We start from the raw sequence: 15,496 nt of genomic DNA on the forward strand, positions 1-15,496 counted from the left end.
TAAATTGTTAGGTTTAATATTCCAACAATGGAATGGCCGCGAAATGTACCGCACATTATGTAAATTCAAAAAAGTTGGCAACCGTTGCAAAAAAGAAGCACGTGACGATCAAGCATGTCCAATATGTCGATCGTCATACGGGAAATCAATGTATCGATATATAGGGATTGCCCGAAAATGCGAGTGTCAAAACCAATTAGGAAATTAGGTTATTACAGAAATACCGATATGTCGATATACCGATTTGACCTAGATATTTCGTTTGGTCGCGAAATGTCACGGACCTTACGTCTACGACATCAGTTCGACCAGATGACCCAGCATTGGCGGTAATAGGTTTTTATCTTATTGAAGCATTTATTTTAACGGAGTAAACAGGTTATAATTGATCTAAATAGCAGAATATCCATAATGCCTATATTAGGACAACAGAAACACACAAAATACGAAGTGTTATCGAAGTAGCTGCATAGGATATAATTATTTTATTTTCAGAATGGTACAAATACTTGACCAAGAAGGCGCCATCTTGGGAGAAACATGCTCTGCATTGGCTTAGCATCGAGAAACCCTTACTGGTTGTTGATTATTTAAACTTGAAGGAAACACGTTGGACGAACTGGTGAAAATAACTGAATTTCTGAACACGGGAATGACGGACGCCAGACGTCAGTGTGTGTTTAAGAATGTGTCGGGATCGTTTCACAGAAAAGGACAAGAATCCGTCCCCGATGACCCTTTTACGGCAGATATGCATCTACAAATCGAAAAGCACATTGCAAATGTGAACAATCGGCTGCGACGATTAAACCTGCCACCTTTGCGAAGAGAGTTCAGTGTTGCAACCTGAGATTGGTTGTTTGTTAGGAGTAAGGTAGATGGTTGGGGGCGCTCTGATATCTTACTACCGTAGCAGGTCGTTTTAAATATACTGCGGACACTGAAGTGTTTGCTATAAAGTTTTTTTAACTGACTCTTCCGCAAAACAATTCAAATGTTGTGTAACTCACTGTTTTCTCTGTTAAAACGGCTTTCATTATTTTTTCATTATATGTGAGTCGCAGGATACTACTAACCAATTAACCTTTTAACCAAAGGTAAAACGTTTAAAGCAAGATAGTTCTCCAAAATGACCCAGTGCGACCTTCGTTTATGGACGCATCAGTGTATAATTTGTGATTATCAAATGTATTTCCTTTTGTTAGATATTCTTTAAAGACTACAAATTAAATGAAATAATTCTTTTCTGCAATGTTACACATTTGCAACAGAATGGTTGTGTACTTTTAAGTGTGATCATTGTGATTAAAAGGCATTTTCAAAAAGGGCCTTGGCATAAGGAAGCCCACCGTTCACCCTGAAGGTTCCTACAGTCTGCTGAATAAGGAAACAAAATTTACTTTGGATGGTCTATTTTGCACTGGCTGTTTTGAGTCAAAATATGAAGTTAGATAGGATTGTATTGTTGTTACTTGACGGGCGTTTCGAGGATTTAAATATGTTCTCTTCATCAGTCATTTGATTTAGTTAAAGTTCCTACAAAAAGGAGGGAGCCCTGATCTAGAGTGTCATACAAGTTATTTAATGTATAAACAATTGGTGATTCTTACTCTGTACTTTACTGACGATCACGTGAACATCAATTACTACAGAAATATCATGTGCCCTGAAATGTATTTATTTCTTTTCATAATTCCAATCTTTTCACATTAATAAATATATATTTCCATTTAAACACTTTCACGTTCTTAGCGCCCGGTGTTGATGTGTGTATTTTACCAAATGATTCAAGCACAGAGTAACATAGACAGTCGCGATACAACGAAACACCTACCCACCCCTGGGGACGGACATGTAGACAACACCCTGTGTCTATATATTCGGTGCCGTCACCTAAAAATATACGTAGACCTTGAGAAAAAAGTCTCTCTCTCTCTCTCTCTCTCTCTCTCTCTCTCTCTCTCGCTCTCTCTCTCTCTCTCTCCTCTCTCTCTTCTCTCTCTCTCTCTCTCTCTCTCTCTCTCTCTTCTAAAGTTACCGGAGATCAATTCAGGGTGGATGATAATTGATTTTCAAAATTTTTACAAAGACAATATCGTCACTTTAATCACAGGTTGTTGTCTACATGTCCGTCCCCAGGGGTGGGTAGGTGTTTCGTTGTATCGCTAATAAAGATATCTCCATGATTCTACCAACCTTTGGTGTTTCGGTCTTAACTTAGCACTGCCCTAGACGATATACGTTTTATCATAGACCCTCGTTTTTCTCGAGGGTCTATGGTTTTATCAACATGCTGCGTCTATTATCTGATGAGTTTGAGTGCCTAATTAGCCAAGTAATCAAGGGTAAATTACTAATCTGTGGATGCTCTCACCAGATTATCACCCGATTAAATTTGACAAAGTCAATAACGAACGCACCAGCAAGGTATAACTAAAGACTGGTGCGTTCGTTATTGACTTTGTCAAATTTAATCGGGTGATAATCTGGTGAGTGCGTCCACAGATTAGTAATTTACCCTTGATTACTTTGGCTAATTAGGCACTCAAACTCATCAGATTAGACGCAGCATGTTGATAAAACGTATACGCAAGATTGTCGAGGGCAGTGCTAAGTTAAGACCAAAACACCAAGGGTTGGTAGAATCATAGACCCTCCTGGTAGAATCACCGTCCCTCCAGAGGGGAGGTGGTAGAATATATCTTTATTAGCGATACAACGAAACACCTACCCACCCCTGGGGACGGACATGTAGACAACACCCTGTGCTTTAATATAGAAAAAGGAAAAAAAAGCGGACGGTTTGCTGTATTCTTTACTTCACAAGCCTTCCAAAGAATGACCCTTCGTTGAACTGCTCTGACACTAACTCACCGGTAGCGTTATGAGCACCTGTTAATGAAATTAGCATAAGCATTGTTTTACAAACTATGATTGATTTTATCTAAATAAAAACAGTTTTTGAATTTGAGAGAATATTTCTCCTCTTTGTTTGGTGCGTTCACTTCTGAACAATAGTAAAACGATTTTCAAAATTCGAATACAGTGTGGTGGTGCTCCGTTGCTTTGCAATCCCGGCGTGTCTGTTCTACTTGTTCAAGCCCGGCGCATAATTTGAATTACAGGTAGTGGCCTTTACAAAACAACCGACGGGTACAAATAGTCACCATTTGATCTTTAAGTTCTCCGGGATGATTTCAAATGTCAGAAGCATTATTTTACAAAATGGATATTATTAATTGACATTAAAATCAGGACACTGTCGTATTTTTTCGGCAGAAACTAATTTTCGTGTTTATCCAGTGTATATCGCACTGATTGTCCGACCACAGCGTATGATCTGTGATATTGACTTCGTCTTTCAAGACGTCGTGAATGAAACGTAAATGTAAAGCCGATCAAAGCTGCCAAAGTACGAGACGTGTTATGGATGATGATACCATCGAGTATGTGTCTTCGTAGTTTTCTTCCACTCTTGCCAGTATCATTTTGAATACGAATCAGTTTTTCGGGATCTTTCTTGTGAAATGTAGACATTATGACTTCGGCTTTCTTGAGTTGGGTATTCAGTCTATTATTCAGGTATTTAAAATAACCCTTGTGAATGAGTGTGAATATGTCATTTTTAAAGTTAATAGATTATCTACCATTTGAGATTATTGTCAACCGCTGAATAGCACTAGCTAATCAAGGAACGCGTGTGATCAGAAGCTGATAGTGACGATAAAAGTGATTTTTGAGTATACTCTTTCTGTGCTGTATGGGTATACATGAATTGTGAATGTGCGCATGTGTGCATATGTTAGACTGCATTCATTAGGATAATGATAGAACATTGAACACCTCACACTGCTTGACACATGTCACAATATGCCAGTGAGTTAGTTGAAGATAAAAACAAAAGGCCATGATAGACTTTGTACAACAAGACACAGAGACTTTATCAGGTCTACAGGTATAAAATAAACACGGACATAGCGATGTAGAAAGAAGTGCTTTTTCGGAAAATATGCCTGGATAGGTGATCCAGGACCACTTGCTCTCGACTTATAGAGATAAATTTTACTATTGTTTATGTGCTATCTTTCCAGTGATGATTAAACTAATACTGAAAAGTTATGACGGCCCAAGGTACGTTTATATAATAATGCTTTTATTTGGAAAGGGGGGGGGGTGTCATGTTACCCTCATCTACATCTTTTATTTCAATCAAAGTATATTATCAGGATGTTCGTTGCCACAGCATAGATATAAATCTGCAATAATGAATTGTTCATCATTCTGAAATATCTGATGGGTTACAGTCGTGAAAGCTGGTTGACATTTCAACTCTTCCATTCTCCATGTGTGTAATTGTCAAAATATGGATCATTGGTTTACATACAAGTGTAAGCGAGAATTGGAAGGGGCTTTGTATAAAGGTAGAGCAAAGAGGCATCAGCAACTTTAAAATACATAAGTCATATCCTGGATAAACACTGCATTTCATAAATACCAGCAAGGTATAGCTTAGAACACCAGTTTTTGTGCAACAATTTATGCAGTGAGTAACACACAAATCAAACATATCAGTGAAACGACGCGCCTACTAACAGGCACATTTACGAAGTCAAAAGCCAAGCACCGAATCTCGGGACAGTATTTGATATCACTATTGTCATTTACGATGGTCTCGTATAAAATTTCCGTTTACACCCGTGTGGAGTATATGCCTCCCCCCCCAAATGATCTACGTTTACAATAAAGGGCGCCACCAGCGGCCATAATATCTATACAAATTTTGAATAAAATGTTCGTATTTTTGTCACGCTTTGCGGACTATCTGCTAAAACTTAATATCACTGTATTCTTTCAAGAAAATAGTTCAACACGAAATTATTCGCTCATGAGTTTGACTGTTGATGAGATGTCATTACGGTGAAATAAGTGAAAGTTAGATGTTGTCAAAAAAGCCATAACAGTTAAACTGGGGAACACTCATGGACAGTTTATTCACTTTGTTGAGGAAATATTCTCACAGGTTATACCTGTACGTGGATGTCATTTCAAAACTGAAAATCCCACACCTTTGTGTATCAAGCACACAGTCAATCTTTGATCGCATAACTATACTCTCTGTCTCATATCCGCTAACCTAATTACAAAATATTTAGATTTAGATTATATCCCGTGTGACTATGTGTTTTTTAACATTTCTAAAAAACGTTGAATTGTGTACATTTTGGTCGCCGGAATAAATTGCACGACCAGTTCAGAAACGTAATCTCCGTTGGTGTTTGTTGCAAATTTAATGTTGAGTAAGTGAATGAGAGAGCGAGAGAGATGTGAAAAGAGCGAGTAATCGGAGTAAGTGCCTAGTTTTGATGTCCAGCCAAGAATACGATAACAGATAAAAAAGTGCTATCATCGGTTGTCTCTAGATAACGAGTCATTGAAGTTCCTAATGAAGTTTTTCCAGTTCTATGTTTCCATGTTTTAGGGTTTTCCGGTTCCACGTTTCTATATGTATTATTAGTTTATAACTTATCCACACACCGAAACTGAAAACTCTTCATTAATTCATTCTGTATTTAGCAGAAGAACGTAGGATAAATCATTGAACTGGGCTTTTAACGTTAAAACCCTACCTTGTCGTTTTGGATTTGGACATGTATCAGGGTGTAGGTTCTACTAGGTTGTTTTTGATTAAATTTTCTCAGAGATTAAGAGATTGTGCCCCACAGAGTTAGCATGAGGGTATAGAATCATCTTCCAGGTTACACTCTTATTGTGCCTTTAAATCAATGCTTGATCCAGAGAAATATTTGAGTAGTGTACACATTTTAAATTTAGAACCGCATTATAAAGATTCCATTGTTCTTCATATGTTTTGGAAGTTGAGAATGGGCTACACGACAATGTACTGCTGATCAAAGGTTTTGTAAATTTTGTATGAAAAATAACTATTATTGTATCCAGGACGAGTTTCATTTTCTCTGTATCTGTCCACTCTAGACTATAGAGACCGTCGCAATGAATTGTTACAAACTGGTTTTGTATCAACCGGTCATTCGATGGGTTTATCTCACTGATGAACACAGGTAATGTGACTTACTTAAAGCAACTAAGCCTCATTCATTTACTTTGCAATGAAAAGAAGAGTGGATTCTCTCTCCGTTAGTTAATGTCTCTGTAATACTTTTTCTCCATGGGTCTGTGGTCTACTGTTATGAAATAAATGATTGATTCTTGTCAGTTCCCTTAAAGCAATTACATTTACATGTTCGTGTCAGCAGTGTTCCCTAATAATACTGTATACAGTGTGCCCTTAATAAAAGAATCGGACAGTCAACTGTACAACAGAATATTAAACACATCAAACAACGGTAGCGTATTTACAGTCCTCGGATTACGAGCAAGTTTTACATATCGAGTACATGCAATGATACATCGTCAGCGGACAGTGTTGTCATAGAGTGGACGGACAGCTGTAAAACGTTATTGCACAACCAACGAGCACACAACATTCCATAATCATTAAAACTGCAATGGCTCAGCTGTTGCGATGATAATTCCAATGACTCTATATTGTAAAATTGCATGACTCTATGGTAAAATTGCAATGGCTCCATGATACAAATTGCTATAACTCTACGGTGAAAATTGCAATGGCTCTATGGTAAAACTGCTATGACTCTATGGTAAAATTGCAATGCTTCTATGATAAAAATTGCAATCGTTCTATGATACAAATTGCAATGGCTCTATGGTAAAATTGCAATGGCTCTATTGTAAAACTGCTATGACTCTATGGTAAAATTGCAATGGCTCTATTGTAAAACTGCTATGACTCTATGATAAAAATTGCAATGCTTCTATGATAAAAATTGCAACGGCTCTATGGTAAAATTTCATTGGCTCTATGATACAAATTGCTATGACTCTATGATCACGATTGGAAAAAATGGGATAATTGGATGGTGAAGTAACGCGATTTAATCTGCAAATGTAATGTCATCTGCTTTTCATTATAAGTGTGACTGTTTATGAGTAATTTGTAATATCACAACATCCAGCTATATGGCACTTATGAGAAATTTAAAAGATATTAAGATCCGCTGATCCCAAATTAGTTCCAATAGTGTTAATGGTTGTACTAAATAAAAGCTAAAGATGTTGTGCACACTGATAAGCTGTAGCTTGTTGTCGATGTAAGCGATTTCATACATTTTATTAAATGTACTTAAAGGTTGGATTATTTTCGATGCCAGATGGAAGTCGTTGAAGTCTGACTTTTGCAAACTTTGGCCGAAAACTCGATATTTTTTTCATTTGGTATTAGGCGTTTACTTTATATCACACACATAAACTATATCATTGTTTAGCTTAGTTTTTGCAATGACCAGGACGTATATCGAGCAGATACATAGACATAATAATTGCTACATTCAGTGTTGTTTGCTAATTAAATGCAAAATATGTAAATTATATAAATTACGTAAATCCTAGCTAAGCTAGATTCTGCCTTTCTTGGAAATTTGGTTAGGCTACATTTATCAGCCATAGAAAGTTCTGGTGAAACAGTCGACTTAATTTTCAAGATAGATTCGGGCTAGAGCGAAATGACCGAGAGCATGGCGTAACAATATTAAACATTTCATCGCGCAATGATTTGAGCATGCATACAGTAAGCGATGATGGTGAGATACAGACTTGGAAATTTCAGTAATTCTTATCTTCGGTCCGCAATATTCGCGTAAAATGTCTATTTTTGAAACTGAAAGTTATTTAAGACATTTGCACTTTCTAAAACTTTCTCTATCGATTTGCCTTTTCGTTTTTATAGTGAACCATCAATTCAAAGCACGAGTGCTGGGAATCGTCCGGGAAGTATTAGAGATTTTATCCGCATCTATGTGTATTCGAAAAATTTGCATCTTCCCCCAAATTCCAGGGGCAGCTTTCCCCCCCCCCCCCCAGGCTACGACTATGAAGAGACTGGCATATGGCTGACTATAATCTTGCATGATACGTACTGTTCCACGTACTCCCACCATCCAATCTATAATGCTGTTTGAATGGTCCTTTTTTATTTTTATTTTTTTATTTTTATTCAGTCCATCATCCAACGGGCGTTAGCCCAATTACAGGATGAGGTAATAACCCACTAACTCCCCCAATGGAGCACCGAGGAGTAAAGTGCCTTGCTCAGGGGCACAACACCGTGCTGGAGTCTTGAACTCACCGTCCTTCGACAGTGAGTCCTTTACTCTGGACCCAGCGGGTCTTGAACCGGGTTTCGAACTCACCATTTTTTTTTGATAGTTAGTCCGTTGCCCTAACCACTGGACCACGGTGCCTCCTTTTAAACAGAGATGGAACGGGACGCGTCCGGGATGCAGAGAAATTATTTTTAGCGGCATGAAAGTTTTATCCTTGATTTTGTTGTAAGATAGAATCCGCCTCGGAGACAGATATTTGGACTCTCAAACTTTCAGAATTATTTTCTGATCTACCAATTGTTGGGTTCATTTTAAAGATCTCGGTATACCAAAAGTTTTCACCATCTCAGTTATAAAAAAATAATATTTCTCCTTATAGTGAACACATGGCGACCATTATGAATTTCAAATATCAGTAAATGTTGGTTATTTGTTTCTCTTGTACCGAAATTTGCACGGTGACCCCCGATTTTTATTCTGGAATTTGAAAGAGAATTGGTTGAAAGATTCCTTGAGGAAGTTTTGCCAAACATTAACTCTTTAACTTTTGATGCTCATAGTATTTAAGGTCTGAGAGAGAGAGAGAGAGAGAGAGAGAGAGAGAGAGAGAGAGAGAGAGAGAGAGAGAGAGAGGGAGGGGCGTATAGTCATAATTGCGTTCAGAATAGGCAAATTCTTCTAATTCTCCGTATACTTTAAAGGTCCAGATATTGTAACTTTTGATGACCCTTTTCATTACTTTGTGTTTAATGTTAATATAATTTCTCGTTCTACTCTGCAAAGCATATTGCACAGTATTCAGCTTGTCAACTCAGCCTGTACATGTTTACACTGCGTTGATATTGTTGACAAATGACTTCTGGTCGGGACTAAATTCAAATGCAAACTAGAGCATTTTACACATATAGACGTAATGTTGTAATGTTTTCCAATTTAACCCGTAGATGACCTCCCTGGACTTTGTCCACCCACTCCGACCATAATAAATGAACGCTGCCCCATTGCAAGAAACATTCAAACTATTTTGTATTGCATTATAGTTGACGTATTTCTACAAAAGGCAATAAGATTCAAACAAAATAACTTTAAATCACTAATGATAATCACATATATTACATTTGTTAATGTACTTTCTGGTTAAGACCGTTGATATTAACCATCTTGACCAGTCGAGACTTAACTTTTGAAAAATACTGAGCAAAATCAAAGATATCAACCTTAATGAAGAGACAAAACGTGTCAAGAAATAACAATGAAATAACACACGAACGCTATTGAACAAACATTATCGCTTTAAGGCTGATTTGAAAGCATCTTTTGACTCTATATCTTTAGTGATGATGGCCGAGAGCTTCAGTTATAGTAAGGTTGTTTTGAGTGTACGATTCGCAGTTTTGTTGGTGGGACGCGATGCTCATAATAGACTGTTCGTGTGCATCTTTATCAATTGGTTAGAAAAGTTGGCATTGTAAACATAGCAAATCAGCAACACATTGTTGGGCACTCTCTCAAAGTTTCCTTGTCAGATATATATATGACACCAGAAATAAATACCGTGTATGATAATAGCTATGTGTTCACCTATCTAAGATAAATGAAAGTGTGTCCGTATCCGTCAATATACAAGAATTCACGTCGATTGTCGATTGTATAATGAGTAAACAGTCATCGGAAAACAAGAATCTAAGTTAGAGACTGGAGAGAGAGAGAGAGAGAGAGAGAGAGAGAGAGAGAGAGAGAGGGGAGCACTACATGAGAGAGAGAGAGAGAGAGAGAGAGAGAGAGAGAGAGAGAGAGAGAGAGAGAGAGAGAGAGAGAGAGAGAGCGTTTACACAAAAAGCAACGTCAGTAATACTAAGGCATACTCATTTAAGAAATCTCCAACCAACTTGACCTCATGAGTTGCAGTGGGCCATTCGCTATGGCAAACGTGATGAACAATCGCTGCATGAGCAATTTTGTCCCAATGTCCCAATGCGGAAACTTGATCAAATATGCAGAATAACTAACATTTGATATGTTTACTATATAGACTATGAATACACTTACAGATAAAAGTTACTCCACTTTTGTGTTTCAGTCTGGAGCTAGCGTAAGGTTTGCGAGTGGGTTTATATGAGGATATTCAGTCGTTCATCAGACTGGTAGATCAGTCGCTTGAGGGCCTGCTTTCATCGCTTCCTCTGAGCGAAAGAGTTAAGGGGGTGCTGCACCCAACACACTGTATATTCAGTAAACTTTAATTAATGTGTTATCCACAGATTAGAATATCGGTTCGGTTCACATTTAGCTTGTCAAGACATCGTAAGTTGCGTGACAAAGAAGAATTGATTTATGCAAATATATGCAAATCACCCGATTTTCTGGCTTTTCTTTTCTTCCAATTTCAAGATTTCAAAGAATTTAACTCCACTCTGGCTTTGTCAAATTTATGAAATTTTTACATTATGTTCTTGAAATGCTATATAGAGAGGGTATTTTGTTTAGCAATAAAGATTTTACATTTTGAATAAGAGGTTTTTTAATTTTTCTTATCATGATTTTAATCACTTTTTTGAGTGCCAGTCTTTCAACCCATGCCATTTTGGAATAAGGACAGATAATGCAAAATAAAATAGTCGTTTTTTGCTACATATATACTCTTCTTTCAAGTGTGGTATTTCATTTCAGAAAATAACGTCAAGCAGGTCTTTTACCCAAAATATACACACACTTCATCCTTCGAGTAAACTACTGCTACCATACTAAACTTTAGAGTCTCTGCTTTTTAAAAATAAGCTTATATAGTATGAAGGGGTTTCCTTGTCATCTTTGATAAGAAATGTTGCTTTGAAAAAAACTTTGTTGGCAACATGCAGCTCCACCTTAACCTGATTTTGTTCTTTTGAAAAAAGATAGGGATTCACAGAAGTACAGGGACTAATATCTTTCAAGTTTTCCTCTATAGAAAAGTTAATTTTGCTCAGTAACAAATTAAATGCCACCGATAGGGTAGACCACGGTTGCTACCGATATAGTACACCATAATTGTCATCCGTAGAGCACGATAGTGATTCTTGGAGGAGTTTGATGCGGAGTTTGATGATAAGTTTCAGCCGATACTATCGATAGTATCAAAAATATTGGGAGCTCAACACTAACAATCAAGTTGGTTGGTTTTGCCGATTGCATAATTGATTATTGTTATCCCGTGCTAGTGCCTAGTTGCATCAGTCGCGCATTGCCATTGGTTACACATTCTTTACCCTAAGTATCAAGGGTAAGACACACAGCCAATCGATGGGGTAAATGATGAAATTGACAATATGTTCTTATACCAATACAAAAACACAGAAGTACTCTTACAGTAGGTTATTTTATTTGATCTAAACCGTGGATTCCTTGTATATCGTAAATCATCTTACAAATTATTGAACAATTTTTAAAAGCAAGAAGAGATAGAATCAATTTCGTGGAATGATTTTGCTGTGCTGATTTTTACTGTGCATTTAAAGACAGGCCCCTCATGTGGATTTGGTGGCGCTTTTGATCACTCTATTTGCCCCAAGAACATCTCAACACGTACCTACATCCATATTGCCAACGACCATTCGTGTATTCAACTCCACACACAAATTCGTTGCGACATCCACGTCTTACGCGGCCTAGAGCAACAACAGACATGATACAAGTGAAAAAAAGGCTTAATTCTTGTGATTTGAAACAACATTTTCTAATCAGAAACAGTTACCTCTATGTATCTTGTTGAATCTTACTCAAAATGTTGAGTAACCGTTGGAATCTCTAGTGATATAAAACTGTAACTCTTGTATTGACGTTCTACATTTACTTATATTAAACTACGAGAGGCTAGTCTTAGATTTTGCAGCTTTGTTTGGGGTTATCTCATTCGTCGCTCACCTTTTCAAGTGATGTTAAACAAGTACAGCGTCGACCGCGGAAGACTTTATAGTCGTGTGCACCACCCTGATATACATGTTTACGTATCTAATCAATTTACTTTAAAGGTGAGTCCTTTTAAAATCCCGGTTTATCCCTTTCATTTTGTTCAAGTAATCCCCTTTTGAAACATTGAACAAAGGTTTGAGTTGAAATGTGACAGAAACAGGCAAAAACGACGTTACTGTTCACATACCATTCTGCTGGCTAACTTTCAACCAGTACGTATCTCTGTCCCCACACTTCTCGCCAATTGTGCCGCCTAGGATCGATGTGTCATTGATTGGATCGCCAGCAATGGAGGAGTACTCGTCGGTCCCGTCCTCTACATCTTGTAGAACACCCTGTTGTGTATGATTAAAATGACTCCAAATCATTTTCCATGTGACTGGTATCATTTATTATGATAAGGTTCGATACTGCAGCAATTGTTTCCCCTGTCAGTATATTCGCCACCGTCTACTAACAATATCAAATGTTTAAAAAGCGATTGCATATGAGTTTACCAGGTTCAAGCGCACGATATCTTTATTTCTAAATACAAACAGGTATCATTTTGATTAATCTAAGTTTAAGCTTAATTAGTGTTACTACTCGCATACATGTATATGTAAAGTAATTTTCAGATTGCCGTCTCATTATATTGTTTGCATTAGCACTTCGGCTAAACTTGTTTCTGGTGTCGAGTTATGAATATTTATGTTTTCAATGTTTCACACATTCATAATCAAGACTATAGCACAAATACGTACGACTATCTGTTCCCTATTGAACGTTTCGCATCTTATTCGAAAGCTTTTGTTTTACCTTTGCGTTCTCGAGTACAGACTTCAGCTCCGTTGGCTGTGTGTTCTTGCTCGCATCCATGGGGCTGATGTAACACACCTTGTCGTCGTCTGGAACGATGGCTTCCAGACCCTGTGTTAGAAATATGAGTCTATTTAATTGTAGTTTCGGTGGCAGGAGAGTAGTTGACCATTATGTATAGGTAGACTTCCCCTTCGAAGGAAATCCTATGCTTGTACTGCTTGTAAGCTAGTTGTAGTAAGGAACAACGATTGTGAAGCGTCTGTCACATTGTAGAACTAACCCTCAGGGATCAAAAGATGCAGCCTACTTCGGTGTTCGAACTTCTACAAATATTCAAAAGTTCTCCTGTCCCACAACGCTTATCATCACATGTACGAGACTCAAACATTCGCCCCTACATATTTTGAATATCGAGCTATTCGAGCTATTTCAATTTCTATCCAAACTTACCATGTTGAAATCTTTGACGATCTCTGCTGGGGTAGGATCAGTAGTCTTGTAAATTTCGATGTTCCTGTCTTCGTCAATGAACACCTTTTCATCTTCTTTATCGGTGAACGTCACTGTGTACGATTTCCCCTGAATTGCAGGTTTTAAAAAGTAAATGTAATTATTCAAAGACAGAGACGCAATGCACTGTGTTTGTGATCGGTTATACATAATACATCGTAATAAAATATCCCACATTCATAAAATCTTCTTGTGGCTACTTTTCTACGTTAATCGTTATTCGCGGAAGGGTTGCGTCCAAAGATATGGTTATGCGCTTTACGATTAAAATTTAGAAAAATGGAACATACACCAATCACTCGGTAGACTGCAACGAGCAAGGTGTAATATTCGTTCTCGGAGAAAATATCTTTTTGATATATAGAAATAAAATCCAGAGAAATAATTATGCCACTGATTGACTTGACTGTCAGAAAACATTTGTATCCATGAGAAAAGACGAGTCATACCCAGCATTAGAACTGTTACAGTGGTCTTATGGTATGAAATTCGTGAACAATCTATGAATAATTTTAGCTTGCAGGGGGAACTTGCAGGTGGAGAGGGGACCTTGAAAGATATACATTAAAGCTGGCAATATAAAGTAATTTATTAGTGAAAAAATATTTTCTTACCTCAGATCCAGAGATTGAACCGGCAAGTGTTGATCTAATACCAGTGACTGTCAGACAAAAGATAGTAAATTGCACAATGTTGCCCATGCTTGCTTCTGTCTGGCGTTCCTATCGGAATAACGGTAGGCACTACTGAACAAGTTCAGCTCCGTAGTCCCTTTATAGGGAGTCAGAAAATACGGATTTTGCTGACGATCGCATAACGCCTACTCAGTAAAAGTTGTTGAACCGATAAACATGAGACTGTGGGATCATTAATAGGTTCTGTTTTATTAGGCTCTATGTACAGACAACCCGCCATCTTATACCCTTCAGCTGTTTACGAATTATAGGAAAAATTGCCATTTACATTGTAGTCGTCCATTGTATCAATATATCATTATCGGTTACTGCTGTAAAGCTGTCAATTACTCGCTGGTAACCGATCTTTGCCAGTTAACAAACTAATGAAGTCCTAAAGAGAACACTTTGAACAAACTAGACACCGCTCTGCGTAGTTTACAGAAAAAAAGTAAAAAAAATAGTTTCGATAATTAATTTCAGGGCAGTAAAACATGCCACGTTGCAAAAGCATACATTATATATATTAATTGAATGCATAGAGAAACATAAGGGGGGTGTTGTTTACGCATTTCCGTTGGCTGCAAAAATTGTCTGACAATTTCGTGCAGTAGAACGAAGTAAAACCCAACAGAATGTACGATCAACTTTTTAAATAATTTGCAAAACTACAATGTTATGTAAAAAGTCATGAAATGTTATAAATTTTCAGCAAAGTGATCAGAGTTTGAAGTATTTGCCAAAGCGAAGCGTTAATTCCTAAAAAATGAAAATAACCAAGCCATTGAATTCAAAGTGACTCTCATAATATCCCAATAAGGGATCGATCCTTTTATTTTAGGGGGAAGGGTCGTGAATAAAGAAGTTGATATAAATGACTTCATCCTCAGTTTATCAATTATAAGAATGTGGCTCTCATGGTAAATAGTCCTTCAAAACGTATGGTGCAATCCCAACCTATGAACCTATGGTGCAATCCCACCTATGGAAAGTATGGTGCAATCCCAACCTATGGAACGTATGGTGCAACCCAACTATGGATTGTAGCACACACACACCATTATGCGTTAGGGGACGATGTCAATATAGGTTTAGTTTGTTACACGTAATTACGCGTACGTCTAGCGGCGCGCAATGACGTACGCGTATCCGTGCTCACGTGTGAAGTTTTTGGTTTAGTTGTGAGTTCCCTATAATTTTGCTGTAGTTTTTCTCAGACACATGCTAAATTCGTGTAAGTTTTAAGAAACATTAGTATCTGTACGAGAGGAACATTCTAGCCCGTTGTATCCTCGAATCAATCCGCCTATATATGCGGTTCAGCGAAATCTTTTGGGCGGCGTCCTAAAGGTGGAATGAGAC

The 15,496-nt window shown here is 37.5% G+C and overlaps 1 protein-coding gene across 1 annotated transcript; it reads right to left on the minus strand.

The window, feature by feature from the left end:
- Positions 1–11,625: 11,625 nt before the first annotated feature.
- LOC139123042 (integral membrane protein 2C-like) lies at positions 11,626–14,221 on the minus strand. The gene is made up of 5 exons (XM_070689415.1): positions 14,075–14,221; positions 13,401–13,529; positions 12,948–13,058; positions 12,337–12,484; positions 11,626–11,845 (listed from the first exon to the last, which is right to left on the minus strand). The coding sequence occupies exons 1-5, from the start codon at positions 14,159–14,161 to the stop codon at positions 11,736–11,738; spliced, it is 585 nt and encodes a 194-aa protein (XP_070545516.1). The 5' UTR covers positions 14,162–14,221; the 3' UTR covers positions 11,626–11,735.
- Positions 14,222–15,496: the final 1,275 nt, after the last annotated feature.

This window comes from Ptychodera flava, chromosome 1 (genome assembly GCF_041260155.1).
Source record: "Ptychodera flava strain L36383 chromosome 1, AS_Pfla_20210202, whole genome shotgun sequence".
NCBI lineage: Eukaryota > Metazoa > Hemichordata > Enteropneusta > Ptychoderidae > Ptychodera > Ptychodera flava.